At 45.4% G+C, this 24061-nt stretch overlaps 2 protein-coding genes and 1 pseudogene across 3 annotated transcripts; all 3 read right to left on the bottom strand.

The window, feature by feature from the left end:
* Positions 1-552: 552 nt before the first annotated feature.
* Positions 553-7424, bottom strand: TYSND1 (trypsin like peroxisomal matrix peptidase 1). The gene is made up of 4 exons (XM_060274898.2): positions 5920-7424; positions 4943-5073; positions 3164-3349; positions 553-1981 (listed from the first exon to the last, which is right to left on the bottom strand). Exons 1-4 carry the CDS (start codon positions 7074-7076, stop codon positions 1764-1766), a joined length of 1692 nt encoding a protein of 563 aa, XP_060130881.2. The 5' UTR covers positions 7077-7424; the 3' UTR covers positions 553-1763.
* Positions 7425-7486: 62 nt separating this feature from the next.
* LOC148685626 (zinc finger protein RFP-like) lies at positions 7487-13117 on the bottom strand (annotated as a pseudogene).
* SAR1A (secretion associated Ras related GTPase 1A) lies at positions 10843-21885 on the bottom strand. Of its 2 annotated transcripts, none has more exons than XM_035137462.3 (7): positions 21181-21885; positions 18878-18952; positions 17869-17988; positions 17148-17213; positions 15800-15903; positions 15268-15399; positions 10843-13487 (listed from the first exon to the last, which is right to left on the bottom strand). In XM_035137462.3, exons 2-7 carry the CDS (start codon positions 18933-18935, stop codon positions 13371-13373), a joined length of 597 nt encoding a protein of 198 aa, XP_034993353.1. In that variant the 5' UTR covers positions 18936-18952; positions 21181-21885; the 3' UTR covers positions 10843-13370. The 2 variants fall into 2 exon arrangements, with proteins under 2 accessions (XP_034993353.1, XP_034993352.1); XM_035137461.3 differs by having other exon boundaries at positions 21748-21885.
* Between the last annotated feature and the right edge of the window lie 2176 nt (positions 21886-24061).

Genomic DNA, 24061 nt, shown 5'->3' with positions numbered 1-24061 from the left:
CTCACAGAGGCCAAGCAGATGCTTATGGGGAGCCTCAAAAAAGCCCCCGAATGCAACCACACTTTCCCTCCACCCCCGATTCCCAGCCGCTGGCGTTCAGAAGCAACGTGGGCCCTGTCAGAGAAGGAAGAACGTTGCCATTATGGAAAGAGAACCGATCTCCCTGGACACAGTCAGGGCCTCTGAAAGCCCACCTCTTCTCTGTGGCGAAGCACTGGGGTTGTTGGAAAAAAGAGAACCATGATCTATGTTCCTCCTAAATATACAATTCTGCAACCAATGAACGATCCAGGGAGAACGGGCAAGAGGGAGCCGCTGAAATAAGCTCATTTCGTTTCACGCACAAGAGACAGCGGCAAACAACTTCTGCATAAAAGGTTATTGACTGAAAACTTAAAAAGCAATTTCAGCAAATGGAAAACAAACAAACCTATACCCTGCTAGAACACAGTCTATCTACATAGGTGTTTGGAACAGTGGCACCACCTGGTGGCAAGCAGGGACACTACAGCCAACCACATTGTCATCTAGCTTCCGATAGAATCCTAGGACTGTTGTTATGTTATCATTTTATTTATATAATCAAAATCCAGGCAACCTCTAGGAGCTTACAGTAGAAATTTCATCCGTGCGTAAAGGCAACAGAGGAAGGAAATAGAAAGACAAGGCTACCAGGGCAAATGCAGATGTGTACAAAATCTGTGATTCTGTGTGTGTGTGAGAGTATGGAGTTTATTTTTTGTGAGAAGTGGCAAGACAGGGAAGGGAAACCCCACCACCACCAGATATGGCCAGGCTAACTCCCATCATCCTTGATCACTGGATCCTTTACATGCTGACTGTGACTGATGGGAACTGGGGTCTAACTCTAATCACCTCAGGAGAGCCATAGGCAGGGCCGTCTTAAACGCCCCTGCCGCTGTGGTGCGCCGGATCTCTCCGGCGCCCTCCCGCCCCGTTTCCCAGCGCGGTGGGCGGGTGGGCGCAGCGGCGGGTGGGCGGGCAGGCACAGCGCGAACTCTCTGGCACCCTCCCGCCCCGTTTCCCAGCGCGGTGGGCGGGTGGGCGCAGCGCGGCTCCCACAGGCGCAGCTGCGCGGCGGACCGGCCGGCCAGCGGGCGGGCGCAGCTCGCGGCGCCTTTCTGGCGGGCCGGCGCCATGGTGCCCTGCGCCACTGGGGGTCTACCTAGAGCCGGGCCTGGCCATAGGTTCCCCTTCCCAAGGACACAGCGAGGTGCATGATGGGAAACGAGGGCAAAAGGTTCAGCCCTACTGAAATTAGCCAAGGAAAGCTGATTTCAAGCCCACCCATAAACATGGTTCATTGGCCCAATAATATAGGCCTAAGGCCCTCAATGTCTTTTGCCGTCCACTTTGGTTCTCACTCTGCCTTCCCAAAGCCAGGGAAGGAGGCACTGGGCTTTGGGAAGGAGGCCGGAGGTCTCTGACAGGTACTTAAGAGTTCTTCTTCCTCCTCCCCAAAGCCTAGTTATCGCTTTCCAAGCTTTGGGAAGGAGGTGGAAGGGCTCTAGGACTCTGGCGCCTTGTTTGGCCAGCTTTGGGAAGGCAGCACAAGGGCTGGGGGGTGGGGGTGGCGACGTCAAATTTAGGCCTGGCTCCCCCCTCCCACCTGACAAGACAGTGTGCGGCCCACAAGTACTTTTGCGGCCTGCTTCGTCTGAGAGGTTGGACCGCCCTGATCTAGATATAGCTCACCCAGAGCATGGATAAGCAATGCTTATCTTCTCTCTTCTGAAAGTTTTTCAGAGCTTGCTGAGCAGTCCCTCTGTAGGCTCTCTTTGGAGTCTCCACACAACCTGGATCTTGTGGCCCACCCTGTCTAGTTCCCGGAAGCTGCGCAGGCTTCTGCTATGAAGGTATTCCAAGAGGGCCGGCTGCAGAACGGTGATGGGAATGCTGAAGTTCAGGTGAGGGTACGTCACTCCGATGCTGTTATCCCTCGTGTTGCTGGCAACGATACCTGCCATTGGGGGGGGGGAACATTAGGTATTACCAAACATCTGGAGGACCCAAAATCAAATCGCGAAGAAGTGGCTACTTAAACGCAGGCTAAAACAAGTATTTGAGCAAGGAAGGGGGGGGGGGAGGACCTTGAGGAAATCTTGTGCAACTGGAGTCTGTTATTAAAAAGGGGGATTTCGTAATTCAGAGGAATCAAAAAGCTTCACCCTGGAACATCTCGATTGCACATGGTTGCAACCAAGAGATAAAATCACCCCACAACAAACATGCCTCCGTGGTCAGATACGGTTGGCAAGAATAAAAACCTACCAAGAGTGTTGCTACACACAACCTATTATCAAAGGCTCAGTGCATGTGTGTGAGAAAGTTGTGTAATGTACTTTGGCTTGGCAAAGACAAATGAGGATTATGAATCATGCCATACTCAGGCATGCATCATTGGGGTAAAGAGCCCTGCTCTTCCTTGCATGTGATTTACGTGGCCTTTTCTGTAGCCGGTCCTAAACTCTGCAATGTCTCTCCCACGAGAGGCCCATTTGGCCCTGTCCAATTGCCTGGTCTCCACTACCCAAAGACATTTTCTTTTGGCAGGCATTTGGCCTATTTAACTGCTGCTTTTAATCTGCCAGGCATGTTAATTTACTTTAAAAGGGTTGTGTGAGCTCACAAGAGCCATCTTTCTCTTCCCCTTCCTAAAGCCCTCTGCAGAGGGTTAGAAGGCACCCCCCTCAACAGTGAGGAGATGCACTGTATGGGGCTGCATGGGGAATTCTCCAAAATTGGGTGGTGGGATTTCACTCCACCCTCCTTGCCTTGCAGCCACCATGATGCCCCCCCCAAATCTGCTAGTCCCCCCACACTTCAGAGAAGATTTTGAGGGTGGGTGAGGGCTGTAAAGTGGGAAGAGAAGGAGGTTAGGCCCCACTGCACTAGCAGAAATCCACCCCACGCACACAGAGACAGTGTTGGAGACCAATGTTGTTTAAGTGTTAGCAGCCTTGAACAAGATTTCACCAAGTACTGCTTCAATGCTTAACCCAGTTCATTGCACACAAAGGACTAGGAACTTGCTTTCCTCACAGCAGCAAGTATGTGATTACAGGATTTCATACTTGCACCACTCTCTACGCCTACATAGTGAGATCATGGGAGAGCAAGGAACAAGGAGAGAGAGGCATACCTAGGAGTTTCCCACTGTGCGTGGAGAACAGGGCTCCCCCGCTGGAGCCACCATGAACTGCGCAGGTTGCCTGAAGCATCACAGGCTCATCTCCCACAGTGATCACTGCCGACAGGATCCCAGATGTTACCGATGGGCCGCAGGCCTGGCCAAAGACGCCGAAACCAACGATATTCACATCTTCTCCTGCATGAAGAGCACAAACCAAAGCAGTGAAAAACTGCACGAAAAGCCCACTTTGTATATCACAGAGAGATGGCAAAGCTCCCAAGTCTCTCCAAGGAAGAAGGTCCACAAATCGCCCTTCCCACCTAACAGAAGTTGCTGTTTCTTTGCGACGTGAGAAGCAGTTCTGAGATGCACAGTTCCCCAGTGGGGAGAAACAAGACAAAATCCTACAAGAACACCTCAACAATAAGTCCAGGAGAGCTCAGAAGCAAACCACAATGGAAGCCAGCAAAAGTCTTGGCATCAAGACATTGTATTGATTTTGGTCACTTGAACTGAATCCATCATCTAATTCAACTATTCACAAAATTCTATAATTTTGTGAATTTTCTATAATCTCAATCATAGAATTGTAGAGATGGAAGGGAGTCATGTAGTCTCAACCCGCTAGACTGCAGGAATCTTTTGCCCACTGTAGGGCTCGAACCCACAACCCTTACATTAAGAGTCTTGTGCTCTACTGACTGAACTATCCCAGCTGTCCCTGTGTGGGAGGGGGGAGGCACAACGGGGACACCCCAAAATGGTTTCAAAGCTTAGACTTTGTACTTGCTCAACAGAGGTTACTCAGGGGAACGAGTCTAGCAAGACTTCTTTTAATACCACTTTCAATAGAACAGCCTATAATATAATATAATATGATATGATATAATATAATATAATAATTTATTATTTGTACCCCATCCATCTGGCTGAGTCTCCCCAGCCACTCTGGGCAGCTCCCAATCGAGTATTAAAACAGTACAGTATTTAATAGAATAATAATAATAATAATAATAATAATAATAATAATAATAATAATAATATTTTTTTATTATTTATACCCCGCCCATCTGGCCGGGTTCTCCCAGCCACTCTGGGCGGCTTCCAACAAAACATTAAAATACAGAAATCCATCAAACATTAAAAGCTTCCCTAAACAGGGCTGCCTTAAGATGCCTTCTAAAGGTCTGGTAATTGTTGTTTTCTTTGACCTCTGGTGGGAGGGCATTCCACAGGGTGGGTGCCACTAACGAGAAGGCCCTCTGCCTGGTTCCCTGTAACTTAGCTTTTCGTAGCGAGGGAACCCCCAGAAGGCCCTCGGCACTGGACCTCAGTGTCCGGGCAGAATGATGGAGGTGGAGATGCTCCTTCAGGTATACTGGACTGAGGCCGTTTAGGGCTTTAAACGTCAGCACCAACACTTTGAATTGTGCTCGGAAACGCTTCCCTAAACTTATTATTAAAAGCTTCCCTAAACAGGGCTGCTTTCAGTTGTCTTTTAAAAATAGGATAGCTGCTTATTTCCTTGACATTTGATGAGAGGGCGTTCCACAGGGCTGGTGCCACTACCGAGAAGGTCCTCTGTCTGGTTCCCTGTAACCTCACTTTTCGCAATGAGGGAACCGCCAGAAGGCCCTCGGTGCTGGATCTAAAGTGTCCGGGCTGAACGATATCAAATTGATTTAGTAGGCAGAATGTTATAGGGCTTTTGGTTTATTTCCCACAATAAAACCACAAGACCCACTGGGCAGTGACCCAAAGGAGATGGGCGGAGTGTCTGGTTCTCACCTTTGTAAAACTCTGATGCCAGGACGGGCTCTGTATATGTGGGCAGGTCATCTTCTAATTCTACCAGTGCTACATCATAGGGAGAAGAGTCCTTGGTAGCAAACACCACTTTTCCTTTAGCTACAGAACTCCTAGGAGCAAACAGAAGGAGACAGCAGATACAGATACTTGCAATAAGCCAGGATTTTTGGCATTGCTCAACTGAAATAACTATTAAGAAGATGCAATCCTTGGGGAAGGTCTCTTAAACAATCACTGTCAACATAAATGAGATCTACCCAACTATGTTTTCCCTGATGCCCTGTGAGGTGTGTTAGAAACAAGTCCTACCGACTTATCCACATTTGGGCTGATCTTCACATTCAGAAATGGCCAATTTACCTAGTGGCAAACATACATTTCCCACATGTCATTGCCATGGACAATGCCGACTCCCCAGAGTGCATAAACTTGGAAGATGCACACTGCTGGAAACATGACTTAGCCATGTATGAAAGCATCAGGGTTATAGGCACATAAAAAGTGCCCCAAGTGGCTCTATAAAATTATGAAGCAAATGGTATTTCTTTTTTTTAAAAAAAAAGGAAATAAGGCACTATAGCAAAATAAAATTGAACAGCATTCATCTGAAAGCGAACACCTCAGCCAGAACTCAAATATCCCTTGAGTATATTGACACTCAAGTTTATTATCTCTTTCCAATTCACAGGTGATGTTTTCTCAATTTCTAATATAGTGCACTGAATGGGGAATCTAGATGCTGTGTGATTTGCTTCTCTACAAGATCAACATCTGGCAAATATCCAGACTGCTCACCCCTGTGGCTCCAACCCATACGAAACCCGGGTCTACTCTGTTGATTGAGCAGTACAGGTTTGAATGCTAAAGTTTCAAATCTTGAAGAGACTAGAAGATGCAGCAAAGCAAAAAGAACTTGACCTCAGCATCTCTCAATACAGGTGAGAATCTAGACATACTTTCCGTGGCTGGGCTGCAACCTAACACAGACACTCGCTGCGCCATTGGCCACGTGTCGACAGGTCAACACCAGCCTTGAGTTCATGATCACGCCAGATCCCCAGGTGAGGCCCCGTTCCACCAGAACCACGGCAGCCAGCATTTGCTGATGTGGTCCATCTCTGGCGACCATCTTTCCGTGAGACTCGGCCACAAGTTCCAAGGGGTTCAGCCACGTTTTCAGAGCCCGGTGAGGCCCAGAAAGGGCACTCCGGATGCAATGTAGAATACTGTTGACGGCACAAACCAGAGTTAGACCAACCCATTCGCTGGATTTCCAGCAAAGCGGAGCTACGATTATCCCAACCAAGTGAAGGCCAGTTTCTGCTAACACATAGACGCCGCCCCCTTCGGTGCCAGGCAAGCAGCGAGCGTCGGTCAGGATTAGGACGTTGCTTTCCCCGGCTGTGTTGCTCACAATCCCTTTGCTGAGGGTGTTCATGAAGATGTCCGGGCAGAACGAGCCAAACGGGGAGCCACAGGCAAAGACCGGGTCTCCCTTCCTCAGCGTTTCGGCTGCCACGCAGCTCACCCCACCCCCACCATGGGAATCGCCATCCAGGATCCTCAGCAGGGCAAACCAGGGCAGGAAACGCGCCTCATCTTCTGGGGCGCTGGATTCCTCTTCAACTTCCTCCTCTGTGCCAAAACGCCACTGTTCAGTGGAGCTGAAGACTTTGGAGAAAGCGTCCTGGAACGCCACACAGGGGAGCATCATAATGAGTTCGGCCTTGTGGCATCGGAGGCCGCTGGGTGTCTCGTGCCAATTTGAAAGCAGGTTGAATCTCAAGGCTGGGGTGTTCCCTGCCAGATCTCCGCCTAGCCAGTTCCTATTAGGAGCTTTAAGACTGCATTCTGCTGGCCTAAGCACTTGGATCTGAATGTCCGGGAGGAAGCTATCAGGGAACAGAAATCGCCTCTGGGCCCAGTCTTGGTGCTCCGCTGGCAGAAGGAAAGGAGAGAAGACGGACCCATGGCAGAGGACAATGGCCGGGTCCGGCGTCAAAAGGACTCCGCTGCCACTCCAGGGTCCTTGGGGCACAGATCCGCCGCGCGCGTGAGAAACACGGACGACACAGCCAGCTTTCTCTGCTATCAACCGCAGAGCCTCGGCCATTGCGGGGAGGAAGAAAGCGTTTCCTTAGCAGCCCCGGGAGAGAAATCCACTCGGCATGGTGCAAAAAGGAAGAGCAGCTCAGGAGGCGGATTAGAGTCTCAAAGAGGGAGGGCGAACCTTCGAAGTTGTGCAAGAGAACTCGGGCGAAGTAGGCACGTGGGGACTGCCCCGGGATGATCCCCACACACCCCTGGGAGCTGTTCGCTCAGCTGGAAAAAAACCAGGTGCAAAACTCACGGAGATCCTCTTCTCCTGTGCGCCCTGCGTGAACAGGGCTCTGCCCGGCGCAGCTCGAGGGGGCAAAGTCCTAAGGACGCGCAAGAGGTTTCGAAAGCGCGCGAGTCAGCGGCTGCAGCCGGAATCAGAACGGAGCCGAGCGAGCAAGGTCAGGTGGGGGAAAGATCCCGCTCCTATTGGCTGCTATGCCCGGGCAAGCGAGCTGCGGTTGGCTGTAGCGGCTCGTTCTGAGGGCGTTCTCCACGATTGGCTGTTTGCGGCTCAGTAGGAAGATTTCCTGGCAGGATCGGGAGCTGGTTGGTTGGTTGGTTTGCCTGCTCAAGGGAGGGGGCGTGGCTAGGGGAGAGCCTCCCAAGTAAAGCGAAGCTTTCCACGGCACAAAGCTGTGATTTTATAGGATTATTGTGGAGTTGGATGGGACCCCCGGCCCGGGGGTCATCTAGCCCAACCCCCTGCAACGCAGGAATTTTTTACTCAAGAGTAAAAAAAAGCACATATATTTGCCATGCCCTGGCTTAAAGCCTTCTTGTTCCTTGTGTCACAAATGGTAAAGGGTGGGGGGAGATTTAACTGACTGCTTTTGGTCTCTTATGGGAGAGGCTGGATGGCAATGTATCACGGCTGCATCAGTAAGATTCCTGCCTTGCAGAGGGCTGGACTAGAAGACCCTCAGAGGTCCCTCCCAACTCTGCGATTCTGCCATCATCCCACATTCTGTCCCTATATACAGTGGATGGGGTTAAATCTACCAGAACAGCTTTCTGAATGTCAAACACAATAAATCGAGCGCAAGCTGTCGTGGGGTCCAGCATCACATTCTCATTTATCCACTTTTGTTCAGCCAAAGTCTCTCTCAATTTCCTCAGTTCGCCTTGCAGCAATTCACTCTCTATTGGGAGAATTCCTGAAGCACTGCACTGAGCTCTGAAGAACCGGGTGGAGCAGGAAACTGAAATTTGCCCCCGTTGCACCTGATATTTCCAATATCCTGCAGCAGCCCAGCTAGAAACTCCTGACACTTCGGCTCCAGCTCATTGATTAGGGTGCTGATAGGGGAAATCTCAGAAAAGCCACATGGCTCTTCCTCCTCCTTCCTAATCCAGCTGGGTTAACAGTTGTTTTTCTTTCTCAAGAAACTGGTGGAGCTTCTCAAATTCCAACACAAGCTTTCGCTTCTCAGCTTCGGTTTCTGGCTTGGCTTCCCTACATCTAATTTAAATGACAAAATACTGTCTCTCTCTTCTTCCAGTTTGCAAACAGTGATGTATTTTCTCCTGGTGAACTGGAGCAGCTTTCTCTATATAGGAATCCCGCTGTGATCTTTATGCATCCTGGACCTGTTGCAAACCACGCAGATGGATGTTTGATCATTTTTCGCAGAGCTTCAGAGGTTCCTGGTGTCTCTTGCACAGCTTTTTGTTCTCCTTTGCTTGCCGCACGCCACACTGCATGGCCAACTCTCTGCTATTACACAGGTGCCTGATGGGCTGGAGGTTCTGCCAGGGAAAGTGCTTTCTGCAATACAGGCAGGTAGAACACATTTGCACTGGGCCTTTCACAGCACTAGGCAATGCGGTCCCAGCAGAAATTGTGCCCGCAGTCTATGGCCATCATCGGGTTCTGAAAATGACGTGGATTCTAATTTCAGGTGTTCATGTTTATTTTACTTCAGAGGGTCATGCAGTGTCATGAGAGAGGGGAGATAGCTCAGTCGTAGAGCAGGAGGCTCTTAAAATCTCTGGGTTGTGGGTTCGAGCCCCACATTGGGTAAATAAATCCTGCATTGCAGGGGGTTGGACTAGATGAGCCTTGCGGTCCCTTCAACTTCTATGATTTTATGAAATACCAGACGTTAGCTATGGAGGTACTCTGAATCCACTCCCCATTTTAGGAAGAACTTGCTTTAGAGGCTTTAAGTCGAAAAGACTTTATGTTTCCTCCCTGCATGCCTGTCAAACTGCTTTTACTCATCTCCCATTTCTCCTCCCCATCTCCTTTCATACTTGTATTTTTATCCCCTGCCTTGAAACTGTCATGACTCCCTGCCATTATTTAGTTCAGTTGCCTATTGTCTTATTAGAAATTATTTTCTCTGTACATAATTCCTTTCAATGCCTCCACCGACCTTTTTCTGCAGAGAAGGGAGACCTCTCTGCCTCCTGACTTCTCTGCCTCCATTACTCATCCATGTTGGCAGCGTGTCCAGCTGCAAAATTACAGCCCAGCCAGGCTGTTGCTAGGCAACACTGGTTTGCACCAAGCACGTGCGCAACTTTCCTTATCCCCTGAATTGCCTAGCATTGGCTGAAAGAAACAATTTCCTAATTTTAAAAAAATGCAAATGTCACACTACTACTAGGAAATTAGAGCAAATTCTATTCAAGATATACACAAACATGTCCTTTCTTGCATTTCCTCTTGCTCTTAGATATGCATGCTTTCAAGCAGCAGAGCAGGTTGGGTAATCTGTGTGCCATATCTGCCACAACAGATTTTAAGGAGCTGCTTGAGGTTGCAAAACGTAGTATTTACCGGACTCCCTTTACCCATCAAGTTAGTTAAGGTTGGGGCAGGGAGATTCTTGTGCCAGCCTTCCCCCAATATGGCCTGGGAGAAAATGCAACACTTTAAAAGAAATGCACAGAATGAGATGGCCGCAAGGATCTTACTCAAATAACATTTGCGATGAAGAAAATGGCCTATTTAGACAGGTGATTAACTCTTGTAACACATTCGTTTTTTTTACTAGGGGCTGTGCTCCTGCTTGCTCCACTCCCTCCATGCAACTACCAAGCTCCCTTTCCACCTTCCCTGCCATTTCCAGGCTTCCTCCAGGCTTTCTCTTGTGCAACCCACACTCAGTACACAAAACAATTGGCATCATGACCTCCTAAATCTTCCTCCTGCTCCCTCGGCTGCAGCTACAAAGCACTTTTTTCACCTGCCACCCAATTATGAAAGGATGTACATCTAAGAGCAAAAGTTGCAAGAAAGAATACTTTTTTGCATATCTTAAATAGAATCTACATTTTTTTTATTCAAATGGCCACTTAAGTAATAGCAACTAGCTGAAATATACAACAAAAACTGTACCAGTTATACATTTGTTCAGGCTCTACTTCTGTATTAACTTCTGAATTGGGCTTTAACCTGTTAATGAATTTTCAATCTCATTCTTTTCAAGCAACTCCACATGCAGAAAGGGCTTCCTTTTCCTTTATAGGTCTTCTTCTGAACCAACCAGCTAACCTAAACATGCTTCAGAGCTTCACATGCCAGAAAATATATTAACTCCCAGTGTTACGTAATTGAACATATGTGGTGGCTAACACTACTATACGACATACAGTACTTTCTACTACCTTCAAGATGCATTTTTAAAAAATTAAAACCATTCATCTAAAATGCCATTATACTTCAGGCACTGTATACCTTTTATTACTAGTTTATGTTGTGAGCGTATGAGCTTCTTACGTATTAGGATTGTGGCCAGACTCAGTCCACTAAGTGTGATGGGTTGTTCTTGGTGTTTTTTATTAAAAAAAACTTTATTAAAAGGTTTTGGATACAGACAAACCTTCTCTGCAAACATGTTTCACGTTTCCAGAAATGGGAAGTTAGAACATTTTGCTAACAGAATGACATGTTCTCTCGCCTTCCAATCTGTAATCCAGTTTCTAAAGTATATATTAAACTTTATATCCATACATTGCAAGGAGTTAGACTTGTCTAATGACAATACATGGCAAGGCGGAGGGGGAAAAGGCCAGAGCTATTCACAAGTACTTTCTCCAGTGGCTGAGACACCACCTTCATAGAAAACTATGCCTCTACTGGGCACAAATTCTATAGCTCTGTTTACTGGGGTCTTCCCTTTAAGCATGGAACTGGAGTATGTCACTTCAGTTAAGGGGTTACCAGGTCACATATTGTTTCAAGAACAATTCCATTTGCATACCTTGAATGTAACAGCCAACATGAGAACTCAATACTGGAGATTCAAATAATGTAGTAACTGATCGGTTAAGTCAAGTGTGTTTGCATGACCACTGTAGTTTGACGTGGTTCTTTACACCTCCTTGGCCACAGAGTCATAGGCACGGTGGCCTGGGGAGATATTTACAGATTGAAAAGCTTCTGTAAAATCAAAAGGCTTCACAGAGACAAGATTAAAAGAGAATTCAATGATGATGCTATATGCAGCCATTTTTGGTGAAGACACTGCAAATAGGTCAAGAATTACAAGTATTCTAGAAGTGGAAGGAGAGCCTTCTTGATCCTGATCAGACTTCTAGTTATGCTTTTCAGGAATAGTTTACTGTCGCACACTTCTTTCTAATGACGATTCAGCTTAAACTATCCTGGGAGTACCCCAACTGTATTAAGTTTTACAAGTCAGATGCATCAACCGGTGCAATTTAAGTGTACCGTGTTAGCAATACATTCTGTTCCTCTTGCTGGCAGAGAAAGTGTAAATTCTCCTGTCTTTACAGCTGCATTACATGCTTCAGTGGAATCCATTAAGTGTTTGGGTAAAGAGCATCACATTTTGACATGCCCAAGCGCTGAGTGAATGTGACAAAACTCGGAAGTTAAAAAAAAATAAAACGATTTTCACACCACCAGCACAAGAAACTCTGAATTTCAAACTATTAATGGTTACGTTAAGGACTTATATCCCTTTCAAAGATTTTGATGCAGAGACAATCACAGGAACTAACAATCAAGTCAACCTACTCAAGTCCTAGCAACAGAGTGCACTTTTCAGCAGAAAAAGTGCCTATGGCACAAAAGCAAAGAGTTCTTCTGGTGTTTTGCCATTTTGCATTTCATCTTCTGTAACAAAATTTAGCATACAAGTCACCTCAAGAGTTTTCAGACTCTGAGCCACCAATCCTTGCATCTATCAGTGAAAGATACTGCCAGCGAGCACTAAAATAATTTCAGCTAAAGCCCCATCATACTCCTTTAAAGGAGACTGATGTCTACTTGTGGTTTCTTTAAAATGGAAAATGAAGATGTCTAGGCAAATAATGAAATTTCAAACACAAGCTCTGTTGAATATAAAAGAAACAGGGTTAGTTTACATTAACAGCATTATGATATGCATTTGGTGAAAAAATTTAATGCTACAGTAACCCAACAAAATAAATTCATGATTTCTACTGCATTTTTTTCCAGCAGTTGCCTGCAATGTAGAACAAACCATATCACAAGCCTGAGACAATTGTTCCACTGCTGCTGCAGAGAAGGGGGATGAGAAGACTGCCGACAAAGTAAGTGGTGGTAACTTTGAGAGGTGGGCTAAGGTGATTAACTGCATTTCAGACTCCTATGCATAATGACATGGAAAGCTAGAACAAGTGTGCCTGCATGTGCGTTCCATTTCCCTCCCCAACTAAAACCCCTGTAAATTAAAGAAAACAAATCATTGCACAAGTCAGTCCCAATAGCACCATCTTCATGATCAAACAGTGTGACAGCACAACCATCTTACAGGGCAACTGAGCCCATCTTTCTGATCACTAAGGATTATTAATATCATGATAGCTGGTTCAGTAATTTGGGATCTCTCTATCTAAACAACATTTAAATAGATTAATAAAAACCCTATCGAATTCTGGCCCAAACAAGATGAATGCTAACTTAAGAAATCTAAAGGGACACCGTTTACATTAAACACTTTCTTTAAAAAATAGAATTGCTTTTTCCAAAGTCAATTGGCCACAGTGGTGAGACAGGTTCTCTTTTCCAGCCATTAAGAGTGCTGTGTGCAGTTTTGCATTCCAACTCACCAGCCCCATTGTAACTGAAAGCCATGGTTTCCATGGGAAACAATGGCAACTGGAAGTGACAACAACCTGCACCAGTGTGTAGAATGTTATCTCCCAGACAAAGGGAAAAGAATTGTGTCACCACTGTGATATTGGGTAAGTGAAGACAGGAGTCTCTCGGTCTTTGCCAGTATGCGGTTGGAGAGCCTTCCATGTTCTAATAGAAAAGTCCATAAGGAAGCTGTGAACAGGATCAGTCCAGGAGTAGATTTCTCTCCAAATATCAGTCAATATACTGTGATAGCCAACGAAAACCTTCACCGTAGCCTTGCCTCTTCAGTACACTGCACATGAACACTTCCATGGGACGTGTGTTCAAGTCCTTCTGTGGCACATTCCCCTAGAGAGTCAAACAAGAATTCATTCACAGAGACACAGTTGCGGAATTCTAAAAACAGTAAAAGAGTTACTCGTGGCTTCAAACACACAAAAAACTTTCTTAAAAATTAGGAGTAGGGAACTTCCGAGCTGCAGGCCAATCATGGTGCACTGGGGTTTTAATTTGGCCTGCAATGCCATTTTTTAAAACGACACCCATCTGCCAATCAACTGACAACACTCCAACAGGGTGGGTGGGATCACCTGATGGGCAAAGGTTGATTTTATTTCGGCTGTGTGCACAAGTTCCCCTGTTGGGAACTGATGTGTACAGCCAAATCAGCAGGAGTTAACTCACCCTCATCAGCTGGTGAGTAGGGTAAATTCCTCCCCAGTTTGGCATGCAGTCTGGTGCAGCCAAAGCTCAGTGCAGGGCTGTCTGAAACCCCTTTTGCAAACGGCTGAGCTATGTTTAATTGTAAACATTTTAAATTGTAACTTTCACAAGTATATTAAATTGTATTTTTGAATTGTAAATTCTACCTTGACTGAAACATAGTATGCAGTACATAAATGCAAGAAACAAAAATAAAATTTGCAGTATATCCATAGTGGTGAGGCAAGCATGAACATATGCATCAGATTTTCAAATTTCTGTATATCTATCAGCCAGCAATGTTCTTGTGCTTTTTACGTACAGTCTATGTAAAAATAAATGGATCCCAACTGGACAACAGAAATGGCAATATTAAGAAATCACTGTATGCAAAATTCAATCTCCTAAGGCATTACTGTTGACCTGAAAATAAAGGAGCTTCAAATGGAGACTCAAGCAGGAAATGGTTAAATCGGAGAAGCTTGATTCGATTTGTTTAGGCTTTAAATCTAGATAATGCATGTCCTTTAGTAGGCATTCATTAACACAACGACTTAAGGCTTCCTATGTTATTAGTAAGGATTGCTGTTGTGAATGATCTTGTATATATTTAGGCTTTACCAGATTTGTCCTTGCCCACTTTTTACAATTCTCTCTCTACACCCACGTATATATACCGGTATGTATCCTCCAACTGAAGGTAACATTTCATGCATCTGATGAAGTAGACCAGGAAAGCTTATGACACAATACATCTATTAGTCTTTAAGGTGCCACACGATTTTGTTGTTCATCTCTTTTTGGGGAAGCCAGGGGTTCACATACTATACAAGATTGGTCATTTCTAACTGCACATAAGAGAACGAATTCCTAAAAGGAGCAAATATACCAAATAAAGCTATTCTATGAAAGCGAGCTCTTGCAATTCTCCTTGACCAATCGTACTCTTATTATAGCTTTGACTAAAACTAGCCTTTTACTTAACAAATTGCCTGGTAGCCATTGGTGACCAGGAATTGCATGGTGAGCAAGTGGGCTGGTGGAGAGGGATCTCTTGTTTTCCTCCTCTGCTAGTGCTCTTTGTTTCTGCAGTGGCTGAGGAAGAAAGGCAGGCAGTCTGTTTGGTAGAAGGCAATTTTCCCCCACTAGTCTTTTAAGAAGTATATCCTCTTCCTGGGCTAGCACAGAAACACAGGCTACTAACCTCTTTAGCAGGCTAGTAAAACTACTAATATTTGCTTCACACACAGATGTACTGAAAGCCTGTTATCTGTCCTTTTCCAGTATTTTAAAAGCCATTAGAACTTCAGATTTCAAGACTTGGATCTTGAAATACCACTCTACTGAGAGAGCTTTTAAAAGGATATCAGTTTTGCAACACAGTATATCAATTTTCTTATTTTTGTGACCAGCCTTGACTTCTTACCTTTCCTGTGGTCTGCCCATAAAGCCCGAAAATCTCTCGCAGCTTCTCCTCACTGATAGCTTCTGGTCTGTCAATTTTGTTACCCAAGATAAGAATTGGCACATTTGATATTGTTTCATCAGTCATTAGTGCCTAATAGGAAAAAGAGAATTACATGTGCATCATAACATATCTGCAGCAATTATTCTAGATAAACCCCAAACAGTTCCTTGCCTATTACCATACATAAAATCCTTGCACTACTGTACAAAGTGAGGCATCATGGTAGTTGCACTTGACTTACAGTGAAGTCCTACAGAAGCTTATTGAAAAGTATGTTCCTGCCTAAAAGTATTTCCAGAACTTAGATGCTTTAACTACTACCGGTACTGCCTTGTTTTCATTCTCCACTTTATATTTATTAGTTTTTTCTCATTATGACATCTCTTCTCTTTCACACAATCTTAATATCCAATTCTTCAGGTGACAGAAAGGAACAGAGATTCTATACAGGCTCCAACTGGCTGTGTAAAACTGGGGGGAAGCTACATACATTAAGCTCCACTTTGGACTCCAAAAGACGTGCATGATCTGCGCAGTCCACTAAAAAGACAATCCCATTAATTGCTGGTAGATAATTTTTCCAAACACGCCGAGCTAAAAGGGAAAGAAAAACATTTTTATAAAGATTAACACAGCCACCAGTTGCAATACCCAAGAAGGGCAGAATTTTGGTCATGAGTGTTTCTCGACACATTTTCAAATTCCAACTTGCATTATAATCAAAGTCAACAATGTCACTAGTAGCTACTGCATGTGCTTATCTTTATCCCTGCATTGCAGGGGGTGGACTAGATGACACTTGGGGTGCCTTCCAATTCTACAATTCCTTTATTTCTATGGCAAGCACTCACTTCACACCCATGCTCAGTAATTTTAAAAGTACAGTATACATTATGTGAAGTAGCTTCAAAATTTTAGTACTTCCACATTTTCAGGGCCATTTCTTGAGGCCAACTTGTTCTGCTTAAAATGTAACCCAGTTACATTTTATCTCCATGTGGTTGTTTCTGCAAGAGAGCTGTTTTCATGAGGATTAGAATGGCTATTAGCCACAATAACTATGTTCCACCTCCTCTACTGGAGGCAGTACCCCTGTGAATACTAGCTGCTAGGAATCACAAGTGGGGAGAGTGCACTCAGGTCCCATTTGCAAGCATCCTGAGGCATCTGTGTAGTAGGTGTGAGCACAGGATGCTGGACTAGATGGGCTTTTGGACTGACTTAGCTGTGAACTTCTTTTTACGGTGGATGTTGCTATAACGTCAAGTATTACGATATCCCCAAAGCAAACAAAATTTGTATTTTTTTAAAAAAATGTACACACTTGGCTTGTATAAAAATGTGTTGTTTCAACACCCCCTTCCACAAAAAAAGGGAAGTGAGGAATAAAGACCCAAAGGTTTATTTTGGATGTGTGGGAGTGGTGAAAGGGCACTCTTCCTTTCAAGTGTTTCCCCCCTTTGAGAACAGGGGGTTGCCATATCATTCAAGTTCATGCAAGTGTGGAGCCAAGAGGGAGAAGTATGGTCTGAGGAGAAAAGCATGGCAGCAAGAGGTCTACAAACTATAGCTTGTCATCCAAAATTCATGTAACAATAAACCGACAGTGAGGAGGGGGGGGAAACATAAATTGATGGGTTGCCATGCCAAGTAAATTTGGACTGGGGTGTGTGTGTGGGGGGAGAGTCACCATACCAAAAAGGCCGAGAACCATGATGTCATCATCATGACCAGCTAATTAAAACTCCCAGTTAATAATTTGCTACGTCAAAATAACCAACACCGAGACAGAAACACGTATCAATCGCAAGTCACAAGAGGGGAAATGTTGCTTTTACCTTGTTCATGGCCACCGAGATCAAAAGTTGTGAAAGTCATTCCTGCAATTGTCAGTTCTTCTGATGCTGCAGCAAAGAAGGAAAATATTTTATGAACGCCAGTACTGGTTGGTTGTACTGTTTCTCTCACATATAAAAATGACTGCATCTAAGATGAGCCGTTCAGGACAAACCAGACTTTAAAAGCATGGATGGCTAACCTGCTGCCCTCCAGATGCAGTCCAATGACAACAGCAGCAGCTCCCATCATCCCAGGCCATTGGATGTTTGGGGCTGAGGAGCTGGACTCTAGCAATGCCCGAAGGGCTAAGATCCTGGCCTTAAAACATCCCCTAAGTCTAAAATTACTTCTTAAACTTTCAAAGTCTTCAAATGACATGGAATTATTTTTAATTCTAGCTTATAAAAATTTGCCAGGTATAATGTGCATTTAATGACACAGTTCCCTATAATCTCTTACTAGTTTTTTTTAAAAAAAATTATTAATCCTCACAAAAGGTATTAGGTTTGTAAGCCTTACTTTTCAAGGCAATGAGAACTGCTATTACACAACTTATTTTAAACATACATCATCCCTAGCTAACAGGACCAGTGGTCAGGGATAAAACAGCTGAAGGGCCAGGTTTGGCCATGCCTGCTCTAAGTAGTCTAGTAACATACAGTAGCATTTTTTTTTAATGACCTTAATAGATAACGCCACCCAAAGCTGTGTAAAGCTTACTTGGATGCAGGGTAGGCACATGTTGACCCAACCTGTCGTCCTTAAGCATGTGCAGAAGAGTGGTTTTGCCTGCATTATCCAAACCCAAGAAGACTAACTTTCCAGACTTCTTGTATAATCCTGCAGAATAGAAAAGCAGCATGTAAAAAGCAGCGTGTTAAAAAATGGAATAAGATCACTGGATCAAAGTAAGCTGTATAATTAGAATAAAGGGATCTTGAAAACTGTATCTTGAATATCCATGCTACCTTGGGCACATTTACAGATGGTTTTCTACAGAAAATTGCCAGTGCTACTAATGGAAGAAGGGAGCATTTGTAGAAGGGCTGAGCTTTCTAACTTCTATAGTATTGAAATTAAGACAGACTACTTCCTCTTAGGTACTATACAAAGTAGAAGTCTTCTGTTTTCATTGAGTTTTGCCTCTTGCCCCTCTTACCCAGGTTTTTGTGCCCTTTAGTCTCCTAGAACTGTAAGCTATGGTGTCTTCACCCTTTCCTTGTAGTTGTACAATTACTTCCATATAGACTTCAATACGTTTGATGAAGTTAGCCAAGAGGGGAAAGGGGAGAAGGATCATAGCTCAGCACAACACGTGCTTTAAATGCGGAAGATCTCAGATTCAATCCTTGGCATCTCCTGGTGGGGATAGGACTGTTTCCTTTCTTAAAATTTGAAGAGCTGCAGCCAATCAACTAGAAATGGGACTACAAAGTAGCAGAGGCAGGTTAGGGGAGTGTGTATACTTTTGGCACTGCACAGGGTGCCGCTGAAATTTGAGACCCACTGTAAGGCAGCCAGTTTTAAGAAATTAAAAATTAGCAAGGTCTCTGGTGCAAATGAGTAAAATTATAATTATAGAATTATAAAAGTCAGAGGGGTGAAAATGGCATCAGATAATGTGCCACCACCTCTCAGTTCCTAGTAGCAGATTGTGTGAAAACCAGCAGTTCAGGTGTTAACACTAAGCCCAAGTGAACTGTTCATAGGTGAACATTTGAAGCCTTACCTAGGAACTGCAGAACACTGCTGAAGCCATTGTAGATCCATTCAAATATGAATGACATTGTGGGAGATCAATTGCCTAGGAGAAAAATAAAAGCAATTGTTTGTGAATTTTGGCTATATACTAGAACATTTCAGCTACCATAATTTCCTATGAACTAGAAAGTTGCCATTTAAGAAGGACCAGCAGAAAAACAAAACTGAGTGGTAACTACGAATATAGCAGGGACAAATCAACACTTCCTCCCTCAAGCAGGGAATATAAGCTAAACAGTTTTCACAATGACTCCTATGTTTTCAACTGACTCTCTGTACCAGCATATTTGATATGCATAGCAGGTTACTCTAACCCCATATGAAGTCAAGATCTATTCTTAGTAGAAATGTTATGAGGTGTCTTCCCAAAGCTTCTAAATATGTATTACTTCTTATGCAAGACTTTGAGTGACAATCACAAAAAGAAGATATAGAAGAGAAATTAAATTGATTTCTCTTGGTTGGGAGCCTTTAATTTCAGGTTTATGCACCAAAACAAGTCTTTAGGGGCCTTTGTAAAGGGCTAACAAGTGCCCCAACTACCATATAGCTGTGGATCCCCTGCCTTGTCACTGCGTATGGTGAACACAAATAAAGGTTCTCCTTCTGCAGCTAGTGTGTTTAGGAAATACTCAAGTAAGCAGGGTACATGAGACACTTGCATCCATTTCTTTCAGGAGACAATGGAAGAATGCATGGATACACATTCATCTTAACAGAGGGTGGGAAAAGTTGTTCCATGTTCAGTATGGACCACAGCAGGTGAAACATGGCCCACAAAACACACAATAACACTTACTATGCTCACAAATGTTCTTACAAAGAGTACCCATGGATACCAATATTAAGGCCGTTTAATTGGTGCACAGACCACATCTTCTTCGGTTCATCTAATTCCAAATGGATAACTTTTAAACTTCTAATGTATTTATAAATTCAAAAGCATGGAATCCAAATGTTACAACAAAACTGCTGCTTGAATTACAAGAGAGAGTGGAATCCAAAGCAAAGGCTACAGGACCCACAATTTGGCTAAAATTGGGGGGGGGTAGGGGGGGACATTTTCCTCATAAATTTGAACACTGAACAAGTTAACCACCAACTTTTCTGTCTGAAGTCTACCATTACCAGATAATAATATTGCCAGCACTTACAGAGTGCATTTGGAGTTACTACTAATAAACTAAATGAACTTCCATAACTTCTAGGATAGAGGGCATGAATTCCAGAAAGGCTTATGGCTCAAAACATTTTGGTTATTTTAAAAGTTAGCTGTCAAACTATTCAGTTACCTGTGGGGGAAAGTATTTTTAACATAAATTTACAAAGGTTACAGCAGGGTTTCCTATACTTGTGTCTCCAGCAATTTCTGGACTGCCAATTCCCATCGTCCCTAACCACTGGTCCCGCTAGCTGGGGATGATGGGAGTTGTAGTCCAAAAACTGCTGGTGACCCAAGTTTGGGGAACCCGGGGTTACAGTACACTCCCAAGAAGAGAACAGCATCACCCACCAGTTCATCAATGCTCACATAAAATCCAAATGCCAAGACTGGGTTGCCATCTTTCCCCCCTACCCCTTGTGACTAACCATTACATCAGGGGTCGGCAAGGTTTACCTCACCTGGGGCGGTTCACTCCAGCAGAGATTTCTGGCGTCTGCATGAGTGCCGTGGAAGCAAGTCCCCACGCCACACTGGTTTAGCGCAGCGCGTGGGGACTTTCCAAACGGGCAGCTCATGGGCCGGTTAAACGATCCCCCTGGGTCGCTTGTGGCCCATGGGCCTTAGGTTGCCTACCCCTGCATTACATAATAACCAGAAACCCAACAGGTGAACAGAATTCACTTGCCACGACTTGGGAGCCTCCCATATATTTCTTTAAGGAAGCTAAGTGCCTATGAGCGAAGGGATAAAGGTGGCAATCCTACAGAGAGCAAGCTGCCTTAGGGCAAAGCCAAAACCAAGGATGAGTAGTGGGTGGGCGGAATATACTGCTAGCAGTTCCGGCTATTCAAACCAACTATAACCTTACAACCCAAGCCAGCAACTAGCTGGAGGACAACCAGGGTGGCAAGCCAAAGACCCGTGCCTCCCCCCCCCCACAAAAATGCACAGATGTCACCCTCATTCTCAAGAGACGGGCATAGATATTTTCTGTGGGGGGGGAGAGGTCCCCACTCCACTGTTTCGGCACTCGCGCTTTCCAGCTTCGATTTTACAACACCAGTTTAGCATTACAACACCATTCTTAGTATTAATACCCCACCTACCCTTTTGTTTTTGAGGAGGGGAAGGATGGAAATGAGAAAGGTGGGCTGTCAGCAGATGAACCTTGGGGACTTCGGAAACCCAAAAAATAAACTAAACGAGAACGACGGAGAGAGGGAAGGAGTTGAGGGGGGGGGAGAGAGAGAGAGAGAAGGCAATCCCGGCAAGCCACGTAAGAGAAGGAAAAGGCTCTCTAGCTAAGGCCGAGAGAGAGAGAGAGAACCGTTGAGCCGGTCCCGAGAGGTCAATGGACAGACGGAGAGAGAGACAGACACAAACACACATCCATCGCCCTCTCCAAGGCCACCAGAAATTTGTGATTGAGAGAGGGGAATAAATTATCGAGGGGGGGAGGGAGAGAGAGAGAGAAGAGCGGCTCCGTCGGGCTCCGGCCTCCTCAGACCACTCCTCCCCGCCCCCACCTCGCCTGCGTGTCACTTGCTCGCTTCCCTCCCTCCTTCCCTCCCTCCGTCTCACCCGCCCGCCCGCCCAGGCCCAACACCCATCCCGTGCCGCAGCCCCCGTGTTCCCCCGCGGCCTCCCCTCGCCCAGCGGCGCCTCCCTGTTACCGGACTGGGCGGCAGCAGCAGCCTCGACCAACGACGACGGCAAGCGGCTTCGACGGCTCCCCCTCACCCCTCCGCTCTCGCTCCTCAGCCGCCAGCGACACGCCGGAACTACGTAGCATCTCCTGCCTTCTCAGCGGCAGAGGCTACTTCCGTTGACGAGGGAAAGGGGGAGGAGCTGGAGCGGAAGGCGACGCCGCCTGCCCGCTACGTGTCCTGCGAGAGACGCAAGGATGGAGGCTCCGCCCACCGAGCGTAGAACGCAGGGTGTAAAAGGCTACGAATCCTAGAGTGGCAGCGTTCGAAGGGAGCCCGATGGTCAACTAGTCCAGCCCCCTGCAATGCAGGAAACTCCACATCCCAACGGGAGCTCGGGGGATAACATCCCATCCAACCTGAAACCATACCGGACTCTGATTAGCTTTGTCAATGACATGTGCTAGCTGGGATAGCTCAGTTGGTAGAGCCTAATGAGTCTCTTAATCTTACGAGTTGTGGGTTCAAGTTTTATGTTGGGCAACAGATTCCAGCATCGCAGGGTTTGGATTAGATGACCTCCGGGGGTCCCCTTCCAACTCTATGATTCGCTAATTCAGTTCGGCTGTCCATAAGAATGTAAGGAAGGTCCCTGCAGCTCAACCACCCTTCCATTGCCGCATGCTGCTCTTGCAGTCGCCGCGCGGGTGGGAGCAGGGCGTGAGCGCAGTAGCCGTCTTGCCCACTTGCGATCTCTCCACCCCAGCAGTGGGTGTTTCCGAAGCAGGACGCAGCCACTGTGGCTAGTGGCCACTGACCAGGCTTATCCTCCATGCGTTAGTTTTAAGCCTGTTTTAAAGCCTTCCCACTTGGTGGCCATCGCTACCTTTTGTAGTAGCTGATCTATGTGCTGTGTTAAGAAGTGGTGTTGTTGCCCTAATCTTGCAACATTCATTGGAAGGCTGTGGGTTCTCTATAACATAGGGTATTTCCTTCTCCCTTTGCGGGTTTCTCTTCACAAGGGAGAGAAAGCCCAACATTCGATCATATGTTAAGGAGATGAGTAATTATATAACATTTGGGAAATATCTGAAGGCAGCCCAGTATAGGGAAACTTTTATATATATATGCTGGAAGTTGCCCAAAGTGGCCGGAACAACCCAGTCAGATGGGTGGGATACAAATTATTTTGAACTGCATTTCCCAGTTTAATGCCCATTCACCCACTTTGGCAAGATACTTTTGAGTGCCTCACAACTCACCCCAACTCTAGGTCATTTATGAATTGGTGGAAAGTGAGAGCACCTCATACCAATCCTGGAGGGGTGTCAACTTTCTACATCCCTCTGTGGGAAGAAATGCCCATTTTTACTCTCTCTGCGTTCCTCAACCAGTTACTGATCCGCAAGAAAACATGGCTGTGGTGTCTTTCTCTCCCATCTCCACTGAGCTTGTCCTACACCACTATTTACTTTTCTTTTGCCAGTTTAAGTCCTGCTTGCGTACGTTGTGTGTGTCAGGGGTGGGGAGAGGAGTAAAACAGGTTACACTGCATCACAACTCAAATTTCCCAGTCCTGCCCCCATTGCAACCTACACTACCAAAAATGCAGTTGTTACAATAAATTCACCCGCACTAGTCAATGGAAGGGCAAAATAGGCGGCCCAGGAACAGATGGTAGAACCAGGAGTTCCAGAACAAGGTATACTTTAAAAATTAGGGTAAGGAAAGTACTTGAGATGTCCTTGACTGCTTGAATTCTTTTATGAAACTTCAAGAGCTTATTCTCTGTCAAGCGCTCAAAATGTTCCTTGCTAAGAGGACTGTCTGCTTTCCCACACAAGTATTCATAATCATAATGATCCCAGTGAGAAAATCCATCATCTTCAAACCTCACCTCATTACTGAAATTTTCACCCCGTCTCCAGTACAACAAAAGACATTTATCATAATGCTGCTGCCAGGAGGGGAAGCTTTGCTATCTTATTCCGAACTACACAAACAGCATTTCATTTGGAACAGAATAGTATTCTGTCCAAATCAATGAAACAGGTCTTTCAAAAACAGAAAGCCTCAACAGAAATTTTAATGGAAAAAAGCCGTGCTGCATTTTAACACCAAAACATGACCTCAAGGAAGTGTGCGGCAAATCCTTTTGAAGAATTTCAAGTTCTGCATAGAACAGTCAGTGCCATTAATGGACACACGTTACCGGAAACTCCTTCCTATCAGAAAGTAGCCTTCCATGTTCCGCATGAGGGGCCCTAGGGCCCAGTGCAGGCTAACTGGCACTTAGTATGAATTGCAAAGCTGACACTCCAAAGTAGTCAACACCAAGCAA

The sequence above is a fragment of the Zootoca vivipara genome, chromosome 5 (genome assembly GCF_965207765.1).
Source record: "Zootoca vivipara chromosome 5, rZooViv2.hap1.1, whole genome shotgun sequence".
Taxonomy (NCBI): domain Eukaryota; kingdom Metazoa; phylum Chordata; class Lepidosauria; order Squamata; family Lacertidae; genus Zootoca; species Zootoca vivipara.
Note: the sequence above shows the minus strand (reverse complement) of the source record. Positions and strands in the feature narration are given on the sequence as shown.

Excerpts from the sequence above, each read along its gene's own strand:
- TYSND1 (XM_060274898.2), bottom strand. The coding sequence starts at position 7,076 with ATGGCCGAGGCTCTGCGGTTGATAGCAGAGAAAGCTGGCTGTGTCGTC. Across the intron at positions 5,074-5,919 it reads TTGCAGCCCAGCCACGGAAA|GAGTTCTGTAGCTAAAGGAA; the intron begins GTATGTCTAGAT and ends GTTTGCTCCTAG. Across the intron at positions 1,982-3,163 it reads GCACAGTGGGAAACTCCTAG|GTATCGTTGCCAGCAACACG; the intron begins GTATGCCTCTCT and ends CCCCAATGGCAG.
- SAR1A (XM_035137462.3), bottom strand. The coding sequence starts at position 18,935 with ATGTCATTCATATTTGAATGGATCTACAATGGCTTCAGCAGTGTTCTG. Across the intron at positions 15,904-17,147 it reads TCTCGGTGGCCATGAACAAG|CTCGGCGTGTTTGGAAAAAT; the intron begins GTAAAAGCAACA and ends TTTCCCTTTTAG. Across the intron at positions 15,400-15,799 it reads AGTCCAAAGTGGAGCTTAAT|GCACTAATGACTGATGAAAC; the intron begins GTATGTAGCTTC and ends TTTTCCTATTAG.